This window comes from Elephas maximus, chromosome 17 (genome assembly GCF_024166365.1).
Source record: "Elephas maximus indicus isolate mEleMax1 chromosome 17, mEleMax1 primary haplotype, whole genome shotgun sequence".
Classification (NCBI taxonomy): Eukaryota; Metazoa; Chordata; class Mammalia; order Proboscidea; family Elephantidae; genus Elephas; species Elephas maximus.
In genome coordinates this window covers 27467027-27490988 of record NC_064835.1, presented here as the reverse complement: position 1 = coordinate 27490988, position 23962 = coordinate 27467027, and the positions used below count along the sequence as shown (strand labels likewise).

General features: G+C 49.9%; 1 protein-coding gene across 2 annotated transcripts in view; it reads right to left on the bottom strand.

The window, feature by feature from the left end:
- The window catches only part of SLC37A2 (solute carrier family 37 member 2), a 29299-nt gene extending 7105 nt beyond the window's left edge, over window positions 1-22194 (bottom strand). For both annotated transcript variants that reach the window (XM_049856723.1, XM_049856724.1), the window contains exons 1-10: window positions 22069-22194; window positions 6884-6965; window positions 6309-6402; window positions 6101-6179; window positions 4100-4235; window positions 3560-3636; window positions 2580-2746; window positions 1904-1941; window positions 1447-1599; window positions 1007-1097 (exon numbers count right to left, since the gene is read on the bottom strand). In XM_049856723.1, coding sequence (XP_049712680.1) covers window positions 1007-1097; window positions 1447-1599; window positions 1904-1941; window positions 2580-2746; window positions 3560-3636; window positions 4100-4235; window positions 6101-6179; window positions 6309-6402; window positions 6884-6965; window positions 22069-22127 — 976 coding nt within the window. In that variant the 5' untranslated portion in view covers window positions 22128-22194. The remainder of the gene's footprint in view (window positions 1-1006; window positions 1098-1446; window positions 1600-1903; window positions 1942-2579; window positions 2747-3559; window positions 3637-4099; window positions 4236-6100; window positions 6180-6308; window positions 6403-6883; window positions 6966-22068) is intronic.
- Between the last annotated feature and the right edge of the window lie 1768 nt (window positions 22195-23962).

The window sequence follows — 23962 nt, the reverse complement described above, 5'->3', positions numbered from 1 at the left end:
AGCCTGACAGAGCTTGGAGGCTTGGGGGGCTGGAGGTAGGGGAAGGGGCCGCTCCCTGGTAGAGTTGCCCCACCTATGGAAAAGCTGACCAAAGCCTCCTTCTTCAACCATGAGAGTGACCCCATCTGTGCATCCTGGGGCAGAACAGGGGCAGCAAAAGGCAGATGCACAAGGGGGACACCCTGCCCAGTCCAACAGACCCAGGCACAAAGGTACCAGTCTCCTGAGGCTCCCAGCAGCCCCTTGGGAGAAGAGAGCAGTGGTCACAGCCAGGCTACAGGGAGCATGGTAGCTCAAAGGCTCAAGGGACTCCTGGAGGTATTCAAAAAGCAAACCTTTTCTAGCACCCAACCCCAAAACTACCCACCTATGAGCCAAGAACCTACAGGTGGGTTTCTCCTAGACCAGGAGACTAGATTAAAGGCTGGAGAAGAGGACAGGGGGATTGCAGAACTGAGCCCTCAGTTCCCAATCCCCACACATGTCCAGGGAAGGGGAGGGGGCTGGAATCAGGGTCCAAGGGGTAGCACGCAGGGTTTGTTGCTGTCGTTCATTAGCTGCTGTCAAGTCAGCCCCTGACTCAAAATGACCCATACACAACAGAACCAAGCACTGCACCACCCCCATGATGGGTTATGTATTAGATTGTTGTGATCCACAGGGTTTTCACTGGCTGGTTTTCAGAAGTAGATCGCCAGGTCTCTCTTCTTAGTCTGCCTTAGCCTGGAAGCTCTGCTGAAACCTGTTCAGCATCATAGCAACATGCCAGCCCCCACTGGCAGACAGGTGGTGGCCATGCATGAGGTGCCTTGGCTGGGAATTGAAGTCTTCCATGTGAAAGGTGAAAATTCTACTGGTTTAGGTTCCTATTTAACAAATCTCCTTTGCCCGGAGGAGAGGTTCAGCAGAAATCATGCTTGGGTACTGGAGTCACATGCACCACCATGGCGGTTCCCCCTACCGCCAGAGACCCCTTTCTCCCACCTGCTTTCTTTCCTGCACTTACCCACATTGAAGATGTAGAGGGGCAGCCAGTAGAGGAACGTGTAACTGACCAGCTTGGCGAAGAGCAAGCACAAAGAGAACTCTATCACGCCCTGGGGAGCAAGCCAGAGGGTACAATGGAAAAGGTCCAAGACCTCCTTGGTCCAGAGCTGACCCCCAGGGGTGGCTCAGCACCACCCAGTAATTCCCATCACCCACTGCACAAAGCAACCTCTGATATACATTCAGTCTAAACAAAAGCAATGCATCTGCTACTCAAATGCAAGGCCAGCGTCCTTGAAGGCAAGCTTCCCAGACTACCCTCCCCAACCACTACCCACTCTGAACATCTCTGGTAAGGAAATCCTGAAAACCACAGATCATCCTACTGGCCCCTCCCTGTTGTCCAACAGAAGACTCCAGACAGCCTCTCTTTCATCCCCCCGCTCCCACACTTCTCACCGGGATTCGGAGTGCCCCAAGGAAGCTGATGGCGGCAGGCTTGACACTCGGTTCCTTGGAGCATCTGGCAGTGGCCTCCAGGTTGCTTTCTCTGTCTGAGCAGGGGCCATTCGCAGGGTCCTCAGGGTTGTCCTGGTCCCCTCCTGGAGTGCTCTGAAAAGGGATGAGCCCTAGTAGTGGGGCAAGTCTGTGCACCGCCTCCCAGCAGCTGGCAGGGCAACCCATGTGAGAGAGGTGGGTCTCCTGAGCTGTAAGAGGGATCTGGCTCTCTCCTGGGCTGGGCTGACCTCCTGCAGGCCCATTGGGTTGTGAAGCAGCCAACCCCAGGGCCTAACATTAGGCCTGTGAGGTAACTGTGGGGCCCCAGCTCCCTCCCCCAATTCCCCATCTCTCTCTGGGACCACCCCCTCTGCATGAAGCAAGAAGGCAGGGTGGGGCTGGGAGGGCTCACACTTACATGGTGCTGAGGAGGGGTACAGTCCACATCTTCTGGGTCTGAAAGAAAACCTTTTAAGAAGCTTCCCAGTGGAACAGGCCCGTACCTTGCCCTGGGTCTATGCCAGTTTGGAGAGCCAGCCCCCAGTGTGGACAGCGTACTTCCCAGCATGAGGAGGCTGGGCACTGGGGTCAGGAGGCTGTGTTCTCCTAACAACCGGCTCTATCACCACTGCCTCTGAGACCTCAGTCTTCTTACCTACACAATGGATAACACCTGGCCTTGCTGACTCACAGCTGTCAGAGAATACAGACAAGCTGTTCACCAAATGTAAGAGATTAGGTACTATAAGGACGTACCTTCAACCCCACCTTCCCCTCCTCCTCACACCCCTCAGACCCAATCAACGTCTGCTGAGCGCTGACTATGGCCCAGGCAGTTTACCTACATTACCTCACATTAACTGTCAAAAACCATACGAAGCAGGTATCTTACTCTTATCTTACAAATGAGAAAGCTGAGGCTCAGAGAGGTTAACAAGTCTGTTCAAAGTCACACAGTGAGTCTGCCAATTCCATGACCACAATCTCTCCACTATATCCAGCCGCCTTCTCCCAGAAACCAGGGAGAGGAACTGGGAGGCTCAGCTATGGGGTCTGTGGAGAGGGATGGATCCAGGAACCCCACCTGCACTCACATTCTATGAGAAAGAGGAAGGTGAAGACGCCCACGGCCGCAGTGATGACACCAGGCACGATGAAGGACAGGCCCCACTGCTCATTCACCCAGATGCCGGCAATCAGGGAGCCCATGATGTTGCCCACAGATGTGTGGGAATTCCAGATGCCCATGATGAGGCCTCGCCTGGAAGGGAGGAGAGGGGAGAACAGAGAAAAAGAGAGGAGACAAATACAGTTCACAGCAACAGCCTCAGCCAGGCTCAGAGCTGGCTGCCTGCAGCTCCTCAGAGGCACCAAAGCCTGGGACTCCTAAAGCCCTGAAAGGCGTAAGCCAAGACAGGGAGTCGAGACGGCTTGGCTGGTGTCAACTGCTGCAGCAACGCCGGAGGTCCTGCTTCTCATGTCCGCTCGTTCCTCGCCCCTCCCCAAGCAGCACACAGGGCTTCCCCGTGGAGGGCTCACTATACCTGGGGGCAAGGGACACCCCACCCCCTTTCCTCTCTTCTGTCCACTGATCTTACTCTAAAGCCATGGCCTCACCTTGGGGCTATGTCTGGAGACATTTTTGATTGTCACACTGGGGGTTGCCACTGACACCTTTTGGATAGATGCTAGAGATGTTGCTAAATATCCTACAGTACAAGAGGAATTATCCGGCCCCAAATGTCAGGAGCGCCGAGGATGGACAGCCCTACTCCAAAGCAACAGCTTTTCACAAAAGCCACTTTAAGGAAAAAGGTTTCATTTTCGTCTTCATTCAAAATGGAAATTCCTCTATAATGAGGACAAAGTATAAGAAAGGTTGCCCAGATTAAAACTTCACACTGAGAAAATTAGCACAACTGTTTAACCCCTAAAACTGGGCACTTCAGAATCAGCAAGATGGAGGCAGCTTTCTAGTCTTTCACCCTGAAGTTACATGAGGGGTCAGGAGTGACCTCCTGACTAGCCACAGCCCTTCTGGGACTTTGCACTCCTCCCCCCAGTTCACACTCACCTTCCCTTCCCAAACCAGTTGCCCACGCAGGTCACCACAGAGGGCCAGCCTGTGGTCTGGACAAGTCCATTACAGATCTGCGGGAGGAAGGAGGTGGGGATCGGCGCAGGCTTGGCCACACTGCCAGCTTCCTGCTCTGACCCCTGCTGGGTTGTGGAGGGTAAACATCCATGTCGAGGGGCCCGCCACACCCCACACTCCACATCTCACCCTCACCTCATGTGCTTGTACACACACACCCTAATGTCACGGGCTGACTTCTTCTCTAGCCCAAGATCCTTCAGAGCAGAGACTGAGCCTCTCATGCAGCTAAAGCGACCCCAGGGTGGGGTCCAGTTCAGACTTGCTAAGTGAATAAATGCGTGAATGTCAAGATTGGGAAGGAGGACCCTGGGGAGTGTGACAGAAGGCACTCTTGACCGGGCACCAAGAGCTCAAGTCCCAAATCTGCTGTGACCTGGGGAGGGTAGCAGGACTAACCATCTCTGAGGCCTTTTCTGTGACTGGAACAAAGGACAGAGTGCAGGAAGGGACCCATACCTGGATGAGCACAAAGTACCAAAGCATGTGTATGTTCCAGAAGTATCCCATGCCAAAGAAGGCAGTGAAAAGGCCACTGAGCAGCATCCCGGCTGACAGGTAATAACGAATGGGGAGGCGCTCCCCAAAAATCCCACTGGAGAGACAGAGGTAGATTTGTGGTTAATCTCTGCTATTTCTACTCCTTGCCTCTCTGCCATCTTGGTTCTTCCCCTGCCACACATTGCACTGAAACTGCTCTGGCCAAGGTGACCACCAGTGGCCTCTTTGTTGCCACATCTCAGGACAACCTGAGTCCTCCACTTCCCAGATGTCTCTGCTTTATTTGACACTACTGATCTCTCTCCTTGAAATGCTCACCCCGGGCCTTCACGTTACTGTTGCCTATTTCCTCTTCCTTTGCTGACCATTCCGTCTCACAACCCTCTGGGTAGTCTATTCAATCACTTTTACAGTTTTAACTGCCACCTATATATTAAATTCAGTAGGAAAGCCTAGTGATCTACTTTAGAAAAAATCAACCTTTGAAAACCCTATGGACCACAGTTCTACGCTGACACACTTGGGGTTGCCATGAGTTGAAATTGATTCAACAGCAACTGATTCCCCCCCCCCCAATATATTAAATACCTACAACTTTATGTCTTTAGTCCTTATCTCTCCCCAGATCTTCAGGACCAAATGCCTTCTGGGAAACTTCACTTAGACCCAAAACATTCTAAATTCAAAATTCAACACTCCACCCAGGCCACTTCCTTGAGCCCTTTATCTGAATTAATGGCATTGCCATCCATCGACCACCCCAGCTGGAATGAGCTACCTCAGCCTCCCCTCCCTCTCCTTCCTACTCTTCACATTCAACCTCCAAGATCCATTCATTCTACTTCCTAAATATTTCTCCAGTGTGTCAGATCTCTTCCATCTGTTACTACTGTTCTAACTCAAGATCTCTTGAAAGCTCACCTGGGCTATTGCCAAAGCTGTTCCTTAGTATGACAGGCTTCCAGTCCTGCCCTCCTCAAATCGATCTTCAGCCTCACCCTCAGGGTGATCCACTTTAAACGTGGATTGGCACCAGTTACCTCTGCATCAAACCCTTTGATAGCTCCCGTGTACCCACAGCACGGCACACGAGACCGTCTGTGAACAACCTCGGTCTTCGGGTCCATCTTCTGCCATGACCTCCCTCAAACTTCCAGCACTCTGGAAAACCTGTAATATTTCCTCCCATAGATCACACTGCTTCACATTTACATGACTTTGCTCTCCTGTTGTTTTTGCTTGGCTCCTCATCTGCTGCAGCCAAGCCTAATTCCTCTTCTCAACTCAAGTACTATCTCCTCCATTATCATCTCACTGGCTAGTCCCTTCTCCCTAGCCCCAGCTTGGACTAAGTGACTCCCTGAGCTCTCCGGGCACCCTACAGGCACCTCTGTCAAAGAGCCACCACCTTGCTTTGTAGTTGCCGCTTACATTATCTAAACATTGGTCACCCCCATTAGGCCGGGAACCCTTTGGAAGCAATACCCTGCCTTACTCATCTTTGATCTCTGGCAGTGAGCACCATGCTTACTATGCAAAATCTCCAATGGCTGCACCATTGTGGGCACAGGAGAAGATGAGATTTTCTAAGCTCTCCCTGCCCCAAGATCATCTTCAAGGGATCCTAGCCTGGCACAAACTGTATTCCATCCATGCTCACCAACATGGCCATCTGGGTGAAGAAACTCAAAAGAATAAAAAATAAAGCATCCAGAAAAAAGAGTTACTGAAAGCAGGGAAGTGCCACACTGAGGAGCAGTGTCAGGGGCCATACTATGGGAATAAAGATGGTTGTGGACTGACAGTACACACACAAGTCTTGGTCTCGTTTCCATCTGAGGGAGCCATCAGCTTTTTCACTTCAACCCCTGGTCCCCTGGCTGCCCAAGTTAGTCAAGAGGGGCAGCAGCTCTGACCCTCTGACCCTGGGATGGCCCCAGGCTTGGCCTCTCTCATTACCTGATAAACATGCCGATGGCATAGGCCACAAGGAAGGCATTGTCCACAGCCCCCAGTAACTCCTTGTAGTTGCTCTTGTCTGAAAACAGAAGGGAGACAGAATGCTGACTGCTGGCTGCCCTGCAGGAAGCTCTTCCTGGCTCTGGACAACCCCCTCCTGGAGAGACGGGAAGGGGAGTTAGAGAAGAGCGACTTCCCCTGTTCTTACCAAATGGAGCCCAGCTGCACCACGTGGTGTCATTGATAGTATGGGTATCGTTGATGGGCCTGATCAGATCAGAACAGTTCTGGTGCAGACGACTCTGGAGAGGCAATGGGGTTATCTGGTCATATCAGACCCCTCAGCTCTGAGAGGAGCAGCCTCCTACCCAACCACGCCAGGGCCTCTGCCCTCTCACCTCATCCCGCCCCCAGGCTCCACACTCCTCCCTGCTAACACCTCTCTCTGCAGGAACTGAACACAGAACTAAGTGGTCGTATCAGACCTGATAGTGAAGGCCAACAGGAGTTCACGAGCACAACGCATATAGCCCAGGGTGCCTGCTCTCTTATTCCAGCCATACCCACCAACACGGCTGCCTGGGTGAACCCTTTTTCCCAGGGAAACCTTCCTGGGAAAAGGACTATTGAACGTGGGGATCTGCCAGGGGGGAGAAGCAGTTTCAGTGATCATGTTAAGGGGATGAGGATGGTTATGGCTAAGTTTCAGACCATTCCACTAAAGGGTGTTTCTGCTGGGTCCAGCATCTCCTCCATTCGTTCTTGCCACCAGCCCAGCCTCACCTTGACAACACTGATGGGCTTCCTGGACATATGGTAACAGGTATAAACGAGGAAGGTAAGCAGCAAGATGAAGCCTCGGAACCTGCAGGAAAAGGTGGGCATCTGGGTTAGCAGGAAGGCAGGCCCAGCAGCCCACTGGTGGCCATACCAGCAGCCCCAAGACCTCAGCACCACCAACTCTTCACCTTCAGGCTCCCCTGTAGACACAACTTCCTTGTGGCAGAAACCAAGGGGGAGGTGGAAGCAAATGCCCAGAGGCCAATGTGTTCAAGAGGCCGTTTCTCCCTGGTCCCTGGTCCCACCCCCAGCAGGACAGTACTTCGTCCTGCTCTTGCTACCTTCCATCACCTCTACTTTTCTGTGGCCTCACGAATGTAAGGATGCTTGTGTGTGAGTGAGGGAGAGAAAGAGAACGATAGCAATGGGGCTGAGGTGTTAGAATTGTTTTAAAAATGTCAGAAATGGTAAGGGAGGGTGGGTGGAAGGCTGAAGTGGGAGAAGGGTCCGTCTTTAGGGTGAGATCAATACTCCTCTTAAGCTTAGAATGGTGCAGAAATAGCACCTGCTTTGGCCCGTTTAGAGCAGAGGCTGACCACAGTCAGAAATGAGTCAACAGAGGGAGAGCTGTTGACTGAGCTCAGGTCCTTTTGCTTAGTCCCTGCCGGGTCATTCCACTGGACAAAGTTCATTCTTTCCAGCTGTGGCTCACACATCACATGGGCCCCTCCTCTTCCCATGTCTCCTGACAGGGAAAGAACAGTGCAACTCAGCACCGCTCAAAGTTTCCACTGTGCTCCCAGCCTATCCCCTTCTCCCGAGCATCTGGAGGGGCCACTCAAATGCCTTCCTGAGTCACTGTCTACTTCCCCACAGAGCATCAGCTGAGCTGTCAGCAGCCGGCAGCCACGTGGAAAATAAACCTCAGCATGGACCCCCAGCCCAGGAGAAAGGCCAGGCATTACAAACATCCAGAGCCTTGGTTTAAGGACCCCTGAGGCCCCCTGCATTCCTAGGTTCCATAAACCTAAGGCACAGGACACGAGATTTTCCCTCTTCTGTCTCTAGAAATCTGCTGCCAAGGTTCCACCTGTGAAATAAAGGGTCATTTCAGCAAAGCCTGGATTAGGTTGAATTTAGGCCCCTTCTCACTTCACCCCTGGACATGAGGAGCAGCTTCTGAGCTGGCTTTTCTGTCTCCACTCTCTCCGCTGCCCCACAGTTCATTTTCTTAAGAGAATGAAGTCACACATGGCACCCCCTCCATTACTTTGCTTAAAATTTGGCAGCGGCTCTCCATTTCATTACAAATGAAGTTCCGACTCTGTAGTCCAGAATCCACGCTTCTATACAATCTGGTCTCTGGCTACCAGTTCCAGAGGGTATACGGGTGGATCTCAGAGGCCTTCAACAGGGAAGCTGGGGTGCCTGCCACAGTGACTGGCATCAGCAAGCTTGGGGCAGCAATGATTTCTGGGTCCCACCAACTGGCACAGGGCTCCACACTCCTAGTTCAAGGACTTCAGAATCTGGGGGAAAATTCCCTGAGAGAATTTGGGGACAGTACCTAGTAGATGGAAGAAAATTATAGCCCTACAGAATACACCAATCCAGCACCCTGCCCAGGATCTTGCCTGGTCCAGTGGAAAAGGCTGGTTGGAAAAAAGAGTTCTCTCGCTAATTTACTGTGTGACCTAAAGCAAACCCCTCGATCTCTTCTGGCTCTGGTTTCCTCATCAGTTGCACATGGAGGAGAGCACCAACCCCATCTACCCCACCAGACAGGCGAACACAACATCAGCCTCGCCCCATCCCTGGTTGTTCACCCCTCACAACCCCAGGGCTCAGCTGAGCCTACGCCAACCACATGAAGGGACCGGGGCCCTTGCCTGCCTGTGTGGCCACCAAACCTGGAGACAAATCAGATCCTCTCTGGGTCTGAAAGATCCCCGGTGGCTGCAGCCCCATGGAGGCCCCTGCTTGTGACGGTTCCCTCATGTCAGGCCCAGCTGTGCAGTCCTTGCTGCTCCTGAGCCTTAATGGTGTCTGGAAAGCCAGGCTGCAAATCAGGAGACACACCAAGCACTCTCAGGAGCTGGTCAGAGCTAACGACAGGCCAGGAGGTATGGCCTGGCTGCCAGCAACCCATCTCCTCCAGGACCACTCACCACCATTGGAGGGCTTCACCCACAAGCCCCAGGCCCTTGTCCTTCCAGGAGGGAGCTCTGAACACACTTCCCTGACTTTCACCCTCCCTACCTGCTCCACGTCCCTTTAATCTGGAGTACTCTTCCTCCCAGCCCTGGGCAGCAGAAGCTGTGCCCACTTCTGACACCTGATTCCCTTTGGCAGAAACAGGGCTGCCAGCCCACTTCCAGCACACTGTTTCCATGTGCCAGGCACTGAGCAGGAGTCTCTTTACTCCTGGAACTCATGGGGCAGGGGGCGTAGGGATGGCTAGAAGGGGCGCAGTAGTGCCATGACAGGAAAGCCCTGGGGGACATGGAAGCACAAAGGAGGGACCCCGAGCCCAGCCAGGATGGGAGCAGTGTCTGGAAAGGATTACTGGAGGTGAGGCTTCAGTTGAGTTTCAAAACAAACAGGGCTGGCCAGGCAGACCAGAGCTGGAGTGGGAGGATGTGCCAGGGAGCAGGAACAGTGAGTGCAAAAGCACAGAGGCATGAAATCACGCCACCTGTTTGGGGAACTCCAAGCAGCACAGGATAGCTGGAAGGTGGGCTGCAGCCAAGCACAGAGGGAAAGGTGGCTGGGAAGAGGCAGGGGCCATGGAGTTAGGCTCTCTCTTCAAGCAGATGGGAAAACAGTGAAGGAGCCTGGGGTTTTCTAGGTCAGGGAGCTCTGACACCCTCCAGGCTAAGGCAAGCGAAGACCCAGAACTTCACTCTGCTGATTTTTTGGGAAGCAGCAGACCGGTTTCCTCACTGAGGGGTCGGGAGAGCTTCCTGTGCCTTCTTCACCTTATACCCTCGGCAGGGAGACCCTGGGGAGTGTTCCAGGGAGGTGATGTCTACAAAAGAGCAAGGACTTCAGAATCAAGCAAAGCCTGGTTTGATTCCTTCAACCTGTTTCCCCGTCTGAAAAACAGAGAGTTCGTCACCTTTCTCACAGGGCTACTGACAGGTTACTGAGATGATGCTGTCATAGGTCTTACATAGTTCCTGATGCCTAAAAAAAATGCCTAGTGGGCACTAAAAATGACAGCCAGTGTCATTTCTGTTTTCAGATGAGGACGAAGACCTGGGGCAGGGGCGGGGGGCGGGGGGGAAGAGCCAGGCAGCCAAGATGCTCTGCTGTGGAGGTGAGTGGGATGGGGGTGGCACCACACTCCCCAGGGGAGGGGGGTGGGGACTCCAGGCCCTGGGTCAGCTAGAGGGTAGGGATTTAGAGGCAAGCACAATCCCCTCCTCCCCACCTGGGTCTAGAAGAACACAGGATACCCCTGAGGCTACCACCCTCACCTTGCTGGAGTGAGATCCAGGTGCCTGTGGGCAATGGATCTGCTAAGGCTTTCCCATAGTCTTCCTCCAGAGCCAACAGGGAGGGATCGGCAGAGGTCTATACTGACATTCTGACCTGCAAGATTCCTGACCTGTAAGTTCCAGCCTGGCCTACTCCAGGCTCCTGGCCTGACCTCCCTCCCAGCTCTGATTTCTGTCCCCAGTAGAAAACTTGACTACCAAGATGGCCAGAGACTTGTGATTCCTGGGGAACAAGGGTTCTCAGCTGTGCCATGTGCTGGCTAGAACCTCTGGGACCTTCTGCCTGGACTCTGGGAAACTGAGGCTCAGGGTGCTGGGTGGTGAGCCCAAAGTCATATAGCTGCTTTGGCAGAGCACACTTGAATCCAGGCTCCCTGACTTGGTCCACTGCTCATTCCAGTCCACATTGCCAGCTATTCCAAGGTGCCACAGTTCTAAGGGAACTGGGGCCATCAGTCAGGGCAGGGGCTGGGCTAGGCTGAGACTCTTGCGGAAACACCAGCTGCCTCTCCAGCCACAGGTTTCACTTCTCTTCTCTCAGCTCTTCCCTCCTTCATCAAGAGGCCCCAGCAGGGGACCAGGGGAAAGAAGCACAACTGGGTCTGGCCTAGCTGGCCCCAGAGAGGCTGTGAGGGCGACACAGGTCCTGGGCCAGGCTGGGCATGCAGGCCAAGGGATGACATGCCAGGCAAGGCCCCCAGGTTGTTCCAGGTGGGACCAGCTGTCCTGTGACCCTCTGAGTCTTTGCTAGCTGGAGGTGGCACTTCTTAAAGTCCCACATCCCACCACTCAATACTGGTTACTGAGTAACCAGGTCAGATAGCGAGGTGGAATAGCTATTTGTAACTATTAGCTGATGGGCCAGTGTATAATTTTGAAGGAACATGATAATGGTTTTATCGACCTTGTTAAGACCTTGCACTAGGAAGGTTTCTGGGGTAGGAGCAAGAGACAGTGTGTCCTGAAATAGCAACATACAAAAACAACCGACGAAAACCCCAGAGGACCCATTTTCACTACCATTACAACAACAAAGGAGCCCTGGGGGCTCAGTGGTTAAGAGCTAGCTCTGCTGCTAATCAAAAGGTCAGCAGTTCAAATCCACCAACTGCTCCTTGGAAACTATGGGGCAGTTCTACTCTGCCCTGCAGGGTCACTATGAGTCAGGATCGACTCTATGGCAACGGGTTTGGTTTTGGTCTGGTTTACCATAAAAAGAGGCAATAGAGAAACAGCACATCAGAGGGATGGTGACCTCAGCAAAGGGTGGACACAGGCCCTCTTTCCCTGGTGGCTTCCTCAGTCTGTGCTGCACCAAGTCAGGGCCCAGCCCCTGGATCCTCCTTCCTAGCTTTGCAGCCACACTGCTGATGGTCCCCAACCCAGGTGAAGCCTGTGGGGACTTAGGCTCCCTCACTGACCACACCACAGCATCCCCTGTCACAACCAGCAGCTGCAGGTAGATGTCTAGGGCTGCTCAAGCGGCTGTGTGGCACGCTAGATGGTTGTGGTCACAGGTGGCCTTGGTAAGTGGACTTGGTGGCATTTCCTTGCAGGTGTGTGTTCCGGAGCTCAGCAAATCTGAAAAGGATGAGGGCTGGGCACAATAAGAGCGAAGCTGGGGCCAGTGGTGACACTGTCATCACCCCCACCCCCTGCCAAATCCTCTACTGCCACTGGGAGACATCTTGGCAGGGAAAGGCCACCTGGGAACAGATACCACAGAGGCAGAGCCTCAACTAGGCCTTCAGTACACAAGATGGAAAGGGAAAGGCCTGGCCTGGGAGGGGCTCTGAGGGCTGAGGACGCAAAGCTCTCTTGGGGCAGAGACTCCTCCACCTGTTGCCTCTCCTCCACCTGGACTCTGGAGCCTGCTCATAGAGTTGACTCACAGCTTGGGCCCAAGATCCTTCCTAGAGAAAGGACCCACTGGCTAGTAGCCACAAGGAACCCAGGACTTTCCAGAAGAAATTAGTGGCTAAAATGATCTTTGTTTAAACCCTGTTGCTGTCAATTCCGACTCATAGCGACCCTATAGGACAGAGTAGAACTGCCCCACAGAGTTTCCAAGGAGCGCCTGGTGGATTCAAACTGCTGACCTTTTGGTTAGCAGCCGTAGCTCTTACCCTCTATTCCACCAGGGTTTCAGATCTTTGTTTAGGAAAGAGAAAAAAATAAAAATAAAAAAGATGGATTGTTTTGCTATGAGAAGAAGGCTGAATAGGGGACGCCTGGATGATGAGACTGAAGAAAAGTCCTGGCCTTATCTGCGGTGTGAAATTTCCTCTAGGCAACGGGAATAACTTTGGAAGAGAGTGTGAGAGTCGGTAAATTTGGAAGAGGTAGTGGACCAGGTATTCACTTGGTCCCTCCTCTGAAGAAAGGCTGTTTAAACAACAGTTGATAATGGCCCTGCCCAGGGAATACGTAAGATGGTGGCCTTTCTTTCATGAGGCCTAGCACCAGCCCAGGCAGCCTGCCCACACCTCACCCATCACCTGCCCCCACCCACTACTTCCTCTGAGCATAAAGGATCCAGGGGCCAAAAGTAGAGCAGTAGCACCTTCCCCTCCCCCAGCACATAGACACAGACACAGACACACACACACAAGCTCAGGGACAATCAGAGGGAGTGTCATGAGCTTCAAGCCTCTCCCCCTGGTGTCTGTCCTCAAGTCTATGGTTACTCTGTGACTGCTGAGCTCTGACCTCACTGCTCAGTGGGTACAGTCAGACTGGGAGAAACCAGGTCCGGCCAACTACACAGACGAATCCCAAACCCTTACTGTCTTCCAGACCAGAGCCTGGGGCCTGACTCAGGCAGCCCAGCCCAAAGCCAGATAGACACACAGTCTGCTGTGTAAGGAGGGAAGAGGAACCAGCAGGGTGGAAGGGGGAGGGTGCAGCTGGGGAGTACAGTCATGAAGTTGGGGGGGGGGAAGGGAAGCTGCAGGTCACGTGGCAGCCTGGACCAGCCCTGAGAGGCTGCAGGGCTGACAAGTTGGGGGAAGGGAGCAGGGTCATGGACTTGGTTCTCTGGGTTCTCTTCCAGGATCCCGTGCTCCTCCCCAGAGCACCTGCTTACCACCACAACTCATTTTCAAGCAGGCTTTTCTCTGCCCTTACCAAGCACCGCTTGGCAGTAACCAGGAAAATCACAGAGGAGAAAGCTGCTTAGGGCCCCTGATATGAGACAACCACAGAATAGGGAAAAGAACACTAGACTTAGACCAGAAGTTTTCATTTCTGGTTCTGCTACTTACTATGACCTAGGGCAAGTTTCTTAACCTCTCTAAGCCTCAGCTTCATCTTCTTTAAAGCAGGATAATAAACTCCTGCCCCACAGGACTGTTACAGAATTAAATGAGGCATATGGGATGTGCGTGTATGTGGCACACAGCAGGTTCTGGGCATGTGTCTCTGTAGGATGGGCTGCAGCCTGGCCCTGGGAGTCCTTAGCTCACCCCAGAGGGCAGAGCGTTCATCTCAACAGCGGCTACCAGCCAGCCTCGGCCTTTTCCAGCTCCCACGGGAAGATTAGGGTGTAGGGAAAAACAACGCGAGGCATCATGGGAGGTCACAGCCTCTGGCTCTCCTGCACCCCCTCTTCCTGCTCATCAGGCTGCTCTGCCCCGGTCCCTCCCTCCCATAGCTCCTCTCTGGGTCCCGGGCTGGGCCCCTCACAGAGCTCCAGGAAACAGGCCCAGCCCCACGAGCACCACCACTGTCATCTCTCTGGAAAGATGCGGGTCTCCAGCTGTCCCCAGACACGCCCACGAAGACACGGCACAGAGGGCAGGGACCCGGCCGCTAGGGCTCGGGAACCTCCAGGAACTCTGGGCTCCTTGCCTGACACGCAGGATCTGACAGAACCCACGGGCTCCAGGAGGAGGAAGCCGGAAAATCTGTCTGGGCAGAAACTCCTCAGAGACTGGGGAGTCGGATGTCTGCTTGGACATAGATGCTTCTGCATACCTGGCACCACCTCCTCCCATGTCCAGGGACTGCTCTAAGGCACCCTGTGTGCCTGCGTCCAGGCTGCAGGCTGCCAAGCCTGAACTGCCAGCCTCTTGTCTTCCCTTCATTCCTTGTGGCTCCCTGAACTTGCAGAGTCCCTCCGGGAACAAGTCACAGGCGACCTTCTCCTTCCACCTCTGCCCCCACAGAAATTCAGAAGTACCTAGCAATTACCAAGCACCGACTATCTGCTAGGCTAAGGGCTTTTAGTATTTTCTTACTTAACTTCACCAAAACCCCGTGATGTAGGTGCAGTTGTTATTCCTGCTTATTAGATAAGGAAATTGAGCCTTAGAGAGATTAAGTGATTTGTCGAAAGCCAAATGGGTGCCTGATTTTTCTCCACGGCACACCATTACAGGCAGTCCCTGGATTACTAACGAGTTCCATTCCTAAATCTGTCTTTAAGTTGAATTTGTTAAGTCAGAATAGTTAGGTATGGTTCGTATGGAATGTCAGTCAAATGTCTGTCTTGGTATACAGTGTAACTTTCTACGCACAAAAAACATTAAAGAAACACTTCCAGATACACTAAAGCGTCTTTGACATGCAGTAATAATACACATTTTGATGCCTGAAACAAAGTAGCACCCGTTTGTTAATACAAACCATTCTATGTACCTGAGATTTTTAATACAATAGGTTTTAGGGGGGTTGGTTCACAACCACGAGTTAAATGTAAGTTGGATGTTCGAAACTCGGGGATTGCCTATATCAGGACAGTATAAAGGCTGTGGGCTTAGGAGGCACGCTAACCTGAGTTCAATTTCCAGCTCGGTCATTCACTAGCTATGAGACTCTGGACTAGTTACATTACTTCTCTGCACTTCATTATACCCACATCTTGGATGGAGAAACAGATACCTTACATTCTATAAGAATTGCAAATAAACACCACCTGGCACCAAGTATCAGGAAAATTAGCTAGAATAATAACCCCTAACTAATGTTTACTTAGTGATTAATGAGCCTGGCGTTCTAAGTACTTTACACATCCTATTTCATTTTATCCTCATAACAATCCCATGAAGTAGTATCATTATCTCCATTTTACAGATGAGGAGTCCAAGGCCCAGGGCCAATCCACCCTCCAGCTTCCTGTGCCAGGAAGGCCTAGCTAGGACTGTTTTCTTCACTTCTGCTTAAATGCCTTCCTTGGGACACATGAAAACAGCAAGTTTGACAGAGGATTCATTTCTAATTTTATTTCAGACTGTGAGTCTTTCTCCTATCTCTGCCTACCCCAGCCTATATTTTGTTTAACACGAGAAAGGCGAATTGTGTTACCATCTATCCCTAATAATAACATTGGCATTGATAATGATAATAATAGCTGTCACTTATTGCATGCTTATTGTATGTCAAGGAATTCACACATATAATTGCTAACATTTTTCATGCTAGACATACAGAAGGCAGCTTTCTTCAAACTCACCTCACTGAGTTCTACATTCTCCTAGTTAGTCTTCCAAATGACGTAATACATATGAACCATCGCCCCCTTCATAGTCAGCACATGGGTTGGGCAAATGGTTATGCACTTGGCTACTAACCATAAAAGTTAGGGTTCAAATTCACCCGGGGGTGCCTTGGAAGAAAGCCCTGGTAAACTACTTCCAAAACATCAGCCTTTGAAAACCCTGTGGAACACAGTTCTACTCTGACACACATGGAGGCGCCATGAATTGGAAATTGACTCGATGGCAACTGGTCCTGGTTTTTGGTTTCTAACACTGTTGACTGATGTGTACACACCCTCTCTCCAGGCTGGTCCTTTGTTCTGAGAAGGCAGGACCATGTCTTAATTGTCTTTGTTGCCCTCAGAGTTTATCATAGGAGTCCAAAGCTCAACTCATCCGGAAGGAAGTAAAACACTCATTGAGTACCCTTCCTCAGCCGCTGGTGGTCAAGAATGTTCACATCTATCATTACATTTAAGAAGCCCTTGTGGTGCAGTGGTTAAGTGCTCAACTGCTAGCTCTTTTAAAATACAGTTATCCACTCCTTCCCCACTGTCTCTGTGAAATATACTCTACTTAAAGGTTATAATTCACAGACGTGAATGAGACTCTGCCAAGAGCAAAAGTGGCAGAGAGGTACAACTTTGTACACAAGGTAATGAGACGTGCTTTTGTTTCTTACGGGAAAAACAGAGAATATTTTATCCCCAGGTAAAATGACTGGCTGTTCCAGAACGAGAAAGAAAACAGTGAAGGACAAACCTGAATGGATACTGGCAAGGGCTATACAAAATGACTGCTGTAATTGGTCTCAGTTATTAGTACATGTGAAAAAGGTTGCATTGGCAAGTGTTTAAGTGTGTTGTAAACACGCTTATGATAAAAAATAAATTAAATAAAAATTTTCAAAAACCTGAACGGATAAATTTGTATGTTTGTAAAAAGGGAATTTTATTTGCCTTGGATTATAGCATGTGCAAGTAACGAGTCTGAAAAGAAGCAATTAAGTATGTGAAAATTTTCCCAAAGCTGACTCAGTTTTGATGGGTTTATTCATATTATTTAAAAATGAGGTTGTGGCCCCTTTAGCATTATATATATTTATACAAAATTAAACTTTGGTTTTCTTGCTGTTAAAATGAGAAACTTTTCTTGGAATAGTGGTTGTTGGTCTGCTCTTAAGAACAGGTTGTAAAAGGTTATTTTTTTACTTCTGGGTAATCTTTCCAGATAGCAACGATGTTGTTTCTTACCAGTATAATTTTCTATGCTTTTTAAACTGTATTATTCCTGATTACTGGCACAGCGTTGAGCTATGGCTGCTAACCAAAGGGTCAGCAGTTCAAATCCACCAGCTGCTCCTTGGGAACCCTATGGGGCAGTTCTCTTCTGTCCTACAGGGTCATTATGATGAAGCCCTGGTGGTGTAGTGGTTACGATCTTGGCTGCTAACCAAAAGCTTGGCAGTTCAAATCCACCAGCCGCACCTTGGAAACTCATTGGGGCAGTTCTACTCTGTCCTACAGGGTTGCTATGAGTTGGAACCTACCCGGCGGCACCCAAGAACAAGGTTTCTCACTTAGGAAAGAGCTAAAGTTCTTTACAATTCCCCTTCTATGTTTATTTTTAAATGTTTTCTTGTCATTTTCAAATAGACAAATACTGTATTTTCAGGCACCCATGGTCCGATCTTAAGTTGTCTCCTGACAACTTTTGATTTTTGCCCTATCCAAACCAAATCCTAAATGTAAAATAAAATTTTTAAGATCTCTTTTGTACCTGAAATTATCTTTGAGATGTCCCAGAGGGCCCCTTTCATCTTATGAAGAGAGAGGTGTTAGAAACTATTAGGTTTATTTGATGTTGCTATTGATGAGTTATATGGGAATAATTCTCAAATCGGAAGAGCTGCTCAGCCTTCTCTAGGTTAAGTTTACAGAGGTAAAATGTTATTTATATAAATACTTCAGAAATTATATGCAGTATGAGAAATTCCTACAGATTTCTCAACGCCTGCTCTGTCCACATGTTTCTACTTATCGGCATCCTGGTAAATGCTGATGACAACTGTATAGTGTTACTAGTCATGATTTCAGTTCCAATTCAAATGTTACCTTGGCTGCAACCTTACTTATTTAATTTGAATCTAGCATCTTCTAGGTCAATGACTTTCAAAATGGGGTTACACATCAGACTTTCTTATAGGGTTTTGTTAAAACACAAATGTTTAGGATCTATTCTAGACTCAAGGCATCTCTTTACTTGATATTCTTGGTATATTTTTGGAGTATTATATAAATTATTTCTAAGGATTATTATATGTTATAGCTCAAGGTTTTTTCCTTTGTAAAAATTATGTCCATCCGTTTTTATAAATCAGGTGTAGTGTTCACTGCCTTCTTTGAAAATAGCCTTATGATTTTAGACATTTTATCTAGAACTGTTTTTGGATCTTGTTTCACACACCATAAAAAATAAAAATTTAAAAAATCCATTGTGGTTGGGTTGACTCTGGCTCATGAAGACCCATGTGTGCAGAGCAAAACTGTGCTCCATAGGGTGTTCAAGGCTGATATCTTTCAGAAGCAGATTGCCAGGTCTTTCTCCCCAGGCGCCTCTGGGTGGGTTCAAACCACCAGCCTCTTGGTTAGTAGTTGAGCACTTAGCCATCTGCACCATTCCTGTTAAGAATTCTCATCACATCTTTCACTTTTGAAAATTATTTTACTTATAACTTATTTTGGGAAATAAGTTAACCAGCATCTTTTTAAGTCTCTGTCACTGATGTGTGGTTTTTGTTGAACTCTGATGCTTCCCTAAAGGCTCTGTAATCAGCTATAGGCCAGAGTCCTTGAACAGCCAAGGACTAGCTCAGAAAAACACCGTACCAGGCACTGACGCATGGGTACAGGCTTCTGGTAGCATCGCTTAAGACAACTTTAAGAGAAAGTTCTGGATTTCCAGAGCTCTTTAGTCAAGAAGCAGACAGGCTCGTAAAACTGCTAACCCAAGATGGAACAGAACAAGGATCAATCACATAGGACTGAATGAACTGATGAGGGAAGACTGTCATTTATGTTTGCAATATTGTTGATGTTGCTATAATGTTCTACTTTGTGGGTATATAAGGAAGCCCTTTCTCTTTCTTATATTATCTATCATCAGAAGAATTTAGTAGACTCTGCTTTTACAAACTGAAATGAAACATTTGTAAATGATATGGTATGCTCCCTGCCTGACCCCTGCCCTCCCAATTCAGAAACTCTTACTGTGTCTTCTCACTGTTCATGACAATATGGTTGTTTCCACAGGTTGAATAAGACCCTGTCCTCTTTTTTACCAGGACATCACTGCAAAAAATTGGTTAAGTAGCCAAGGCTTTGCCTGGAATATCATATTTGACAATGATGGTCATTTAATCAGACATGACCAGCCCCTTTTGAAGAACTAAGGTTGCCTCTAAGAAGCCAATGCTAATAAAAGTCTCCCAGGAAAACTGGCTTACTGGTTTCCCGGCCTTATAGGCAAGTATGGAAGGTTACTCCCTTGCAGGCCCAGGTACCTCAGGATATTTAGGAGACCTCGAGAAGAGATGAATTTTCCCACGTTTTCACATATGGCAGGTGAAACCCAGTGAAGACAGTTTCTCGGTATGGCTTCCTAGTCTCAGGACAGTAAAGAGTAAAAACGAAACCAGACCCACTGCCATCAAGTCGATTCCGACTCATAGCGACCCTACAGGACAGAGAAGAACTGCCCCATAGAGTTTCCAGGGAGCGCCTGGTAGATTCAAACTGCCGGCTTCTTGGTTAGCAGCTGTAGTGCTTAACCACTATGCCACCAGGGTTTCCGTAAAGAGTAAAAGGCGTTATAAATTCCAATCTGAGATTCCTTATGAAAACTTCCAGCAAAGCAAACATACAAAAAAAGAAAAAAAAAAAACCCAAACCTGTTGCCATCGAGTTGATGCCAACTCATAGCAACCCTATAAGAGAGAGTAGAACTGCCCCATAGAGTTTTCCCCAAGGAGCACCCGGTGGATTTGAACTGCTAGCCTCTTGGTTAGCAGCCATAGCACGTACCCTCTACGCCACCATAAGAAGGCCTATATAGTAAATTAAGAGTCTTGCTGCACCTAAGTAATCAAACCAAACCTCATGAAACCCAGATTTATTCTGTGATCGAGACTAATCTTTCTTTGAGATTACTTTTTATCAAAATGAGGAAGAGCCCTGGTAGCACAGTGGCTGCTAACCCAAAGATGAGAAGTTGGAAACCCTATGGGGCAGTTCTACTCTGCCTTATAGGGTCACCCTGAGTTGGAATCGACTGGGGTGACTCATAAGCAATAGGTCATAGAAAAAAAAATTTGTTTCAACAGGAAACCATGCATTGTCCAGAGGGTACCCCACCAGGTTATCCGACTCAAGGCTTTCACTGTCTTTGGGCTATTTTCTAATTCTGAAATGGTAAGTAACTGATAAGTCATAGAAAATAACCTGTGCAGTCACAGAAGATTAATAGTCTTTCTTCCCAACCTATAGAAAAATCGGTTTCCTCAATATTCCTATAAATGGGTATGATCTTCGGATTTTCTTTTCAACAAGTTACAACTTATCTGCTGGCTCCCTCATTATGATTAAAATAAAATCTTTAAGACATGTTCCTTTTTATACCTGTAGGAAAGTCATGACTGTTCCTTTTTCAGAAAAATATCTTTTAACAGTCCCAAACTGAAAAGGGACCAAGGAAATGAGTGACGAAGGCTGGACGTGATGAGGACAGTCATCACCAAGGACATCACTAAATGAAAAGCACTCAGGTGGCCAGTGATTCCATTTTGCCCAGGGCTGAGCAAGTTGGAGACACAGGATTTCCAGCTTTAAAACCATAAGCTGATCACCTTAAAAGCACCTGCCCTACCTTAAGCGGGCTCGTCTCAATTCCTATCAATTTAATCTAAGCTTTTCAGCCTCGCATTGCACTGTAATCTGTTTTATTTGTTGTTTTTGCTTCCCTCTCTCCCTAGAAGCCAGGAATCTGGCTATACATGCTACATTTTATAATTTCTAAATGATGGCAAACAGCACAATATTTAAACACACTGTGTACAGAAGCAAGATTTCTTTATATCTTCTTTTAAAATATCAGTTTGTTTTGAATCGAAATTTATTAACTCTTTTCTAGAAATAAATTTAAAATTGTAAAAAAAAAACTGAAATAAAACTTGGACATGAAATAGAAACAAGTAAACCCAACCTTATGTCCACTGGTCATGTGACGCTTCAGAGACATCTTCAAGAAGACTTGGAATACAATTTTTTCACTGTACATCTTTATCAGAACAAAGTCTTAAGAACAAAAAGAACTACAGTGAAATGTTAAACCTCCCTCAGGAATTTTACTGTTTGAGTAATAAGAGTATTGATAGTTTGAAGTTATTTTCTCTATATTGTACGCTAAACCGAACGTGTCATCTTATTATATTCATGATGGAAGGAAGATTTCCCGTGTAAGAAAAAAGATCAAGCAAACCGCTCCAGCGTGCAGCCTCCGACGACCAGCCGGCTGGAGCCCTTCACCCCACCACACACCCCACCTGTTGAGGTCTTATCCAATCGGTAGGAAAGCAGCTGTTGGAGTGAAGGAGCAGAGGAGATGGTCGGAGAGGCTTGCCCTTCCTAGGTACTTCTCTCTGAGCTTGGAAACCCTCAGGGCAAGCTCCCAGGACCACTGAGTTATGGCCTCTGTGTTACCCAAGGGCTAAAGGCACCCAGAAAGGCGCCCAGCGACTCCACTGGCCACTTCCCAGCACTTCCACCACCCCCTGGCCTCGGTTCCCTAGTCTGCAAGTCCCCGGGTGCTCAATGACATCAAAGTGGGGCGCTCTGAAGGTCTGCCCTGGGGTGTGCGTGTGCGTTTGAAGAGGAGGATGGCGAACCGCGGGGACGCTCCTAGGCAGCCTGTGGCTCACGGGAGGAGTGCGGAAAGCCGAGAGTCAGGTAGCGTGTGTGAGCACCGGTCCAGGCTGTGCCCCTCGCTGCAGGAGCCCAGGGCCACAGCCCGCCAGAATCCCCGGCCGTGGCCGGGACGCCCAGCCGGTCTAGTCTAGCCTCCCAGGGCGCCACCTCAGCGCCCGGCACGGCTGGAGCCCGGGGCGGTCCCGGTCGGCGGGGAGCTGCTCCCGGGCCTCCCTCCCAGCCCAGCTCACCAGCTGTCCCTGGAGAAGGCGCGGAGGAACCAGACGCCTGGGGCCAGGGAAGCCCGCATCTCGCCAGCTGGTCCTGGAAGCGGAGATGGGGAGCGGGGAGAGCGCCGAGCGGCCGCGGCTTCCTGCGCTCGGCGAGTTTAAATGCCCCGCGGCGGCCCGCCCCGGCCGCGCCTCCGCCCCCTTGCACCTGACCGCCCCCTGGTCGCGCTGGGCCGGAGCGTGCTGCCCAATGCTCCTGCCAGTTCTCCAGCACGTGGGCGTCCCTGTGCTTTGCCTCCGGGCGGGGACTGATCACTCTCAGTGTCTGGGGGCTCCTCTTCGCCCTGCACTTTCCGGCTCACTGCCAGCGGGGGGAACTGAAAGCCAGGATGCCAGATGTGACCGGCTCTCTGTGACGTACCTGCCAGCCCACAGCTGGCCCCTACCCTGAGTAGTGGCTCCCGACACAAATCGGGAAACTGAGGCACCCTGGAGGGCTAGCTCGACGGCACATTCCGCTGATCGGTGTGCGGGCGCCCCCTGGGAACACACAAGGTTTCTCAGGGCCCTACAATATTGCCCAGAACACCCGTTTCAGGGCCCAGCTGAGCTTCCTGTGCCTCTCAGATTGCAGACTCGACACCCAGCCAGCCAGGATCCTACCACCCCTGCTTCTCAGAAGGGCTGGCCTCCCCACCGACTCCCAGGGGGGACGGTGTGACAGTCCTTCTTGCTCTCTCTCTGGCGGCAAGCAGCCAGGCAGCAGAGGAGGGCCACTCTCGGGCTACCAGGTAGGGAGTTCTGTGCTCACCAAGCCCAAACCAAAACCACCCTCACTGCCATAGGGCTGATTCCAACTCATAGCGACCCACTCGCCAGGCTCTGATAAATGACTCTCCCTGGCCTAAAGGTTTCTGGGTGTGCTTCTACCTGTAAACTGAGATACTGTCAAAGCCTTGGATATGAGCTCAAGGTGAACCACAGAAGGGTGGAGAAGGCAGCATGCCCCTGGACAGTAAAGTTGTTAATAGAACATAAAATAGGAATGTTCTGTGCAAATGGGTTTCAGCCCTAACCCCACCCTGCCCCTAACTCCTAGGAGTGACCAGGCCCAAGTGCAAGGTCAGGGAAGTGAGGCAAAACTCCACCAAACAGGTTAGGGCCCAGAATGATGGGCTTGGCTGTTACCAGCCCTGGAGTCAAGCAAAAAGAGGGTAAGTAGAGTTGTAAAACCCTCTGTTAATGCCAGGCAATCAGGGGCATGGGTCCAGTGGCAGAAATGAAGAGAACAAGTCAGGGACAGGAAGTAAAGGGACAGAGAGGAAAGAAGAAAGGGGATTAGAAGAGAGATATAAACACTAGATTAGGTAAAGTACGGAAGAACACCAAAGGGGGAGTATAACAGCACTAAGTATATACCACACGCTGTGCCAAGGTGCACACCTATTTAATTCTTACAAGTCAGTGGGGTTGACATTATCCCTCTGGGTAGGGTGAGTATAGACTGTGGTTTGCCTGGAGCAATCCCAGGGGACACCTGCTATCTCAGAATCGATGATGAACTGGCTGTAGGGTCAATGACACCCAGCAGACATTAGGCTTGAAAGAAGGCAGGTTAAGGGGCGGAAAATAAACAAGAATAATGATGTGGAAGACAGCTACTTGTTTCAAGAGACTAAAGGGAAGGATAAAACTGGAATACAAATCAGGCAAGGAGGCAGCTTAAAGGTAGCTGGCAATGACAGAGCATGGGAGGCGCAGCAGAGGAAAGAAGAGACCATCTTCAAAGCTACAGAGGTGCCATCCAGAGTCTGGGAGTGTGAAATATCTGTCTCCCCATTTCTGAAGGAGAGAACCCAAGGAATAAGGCTCCTTACCACTCACTTTTCATGCCCCTTTGGAGAAACTGTGTTAG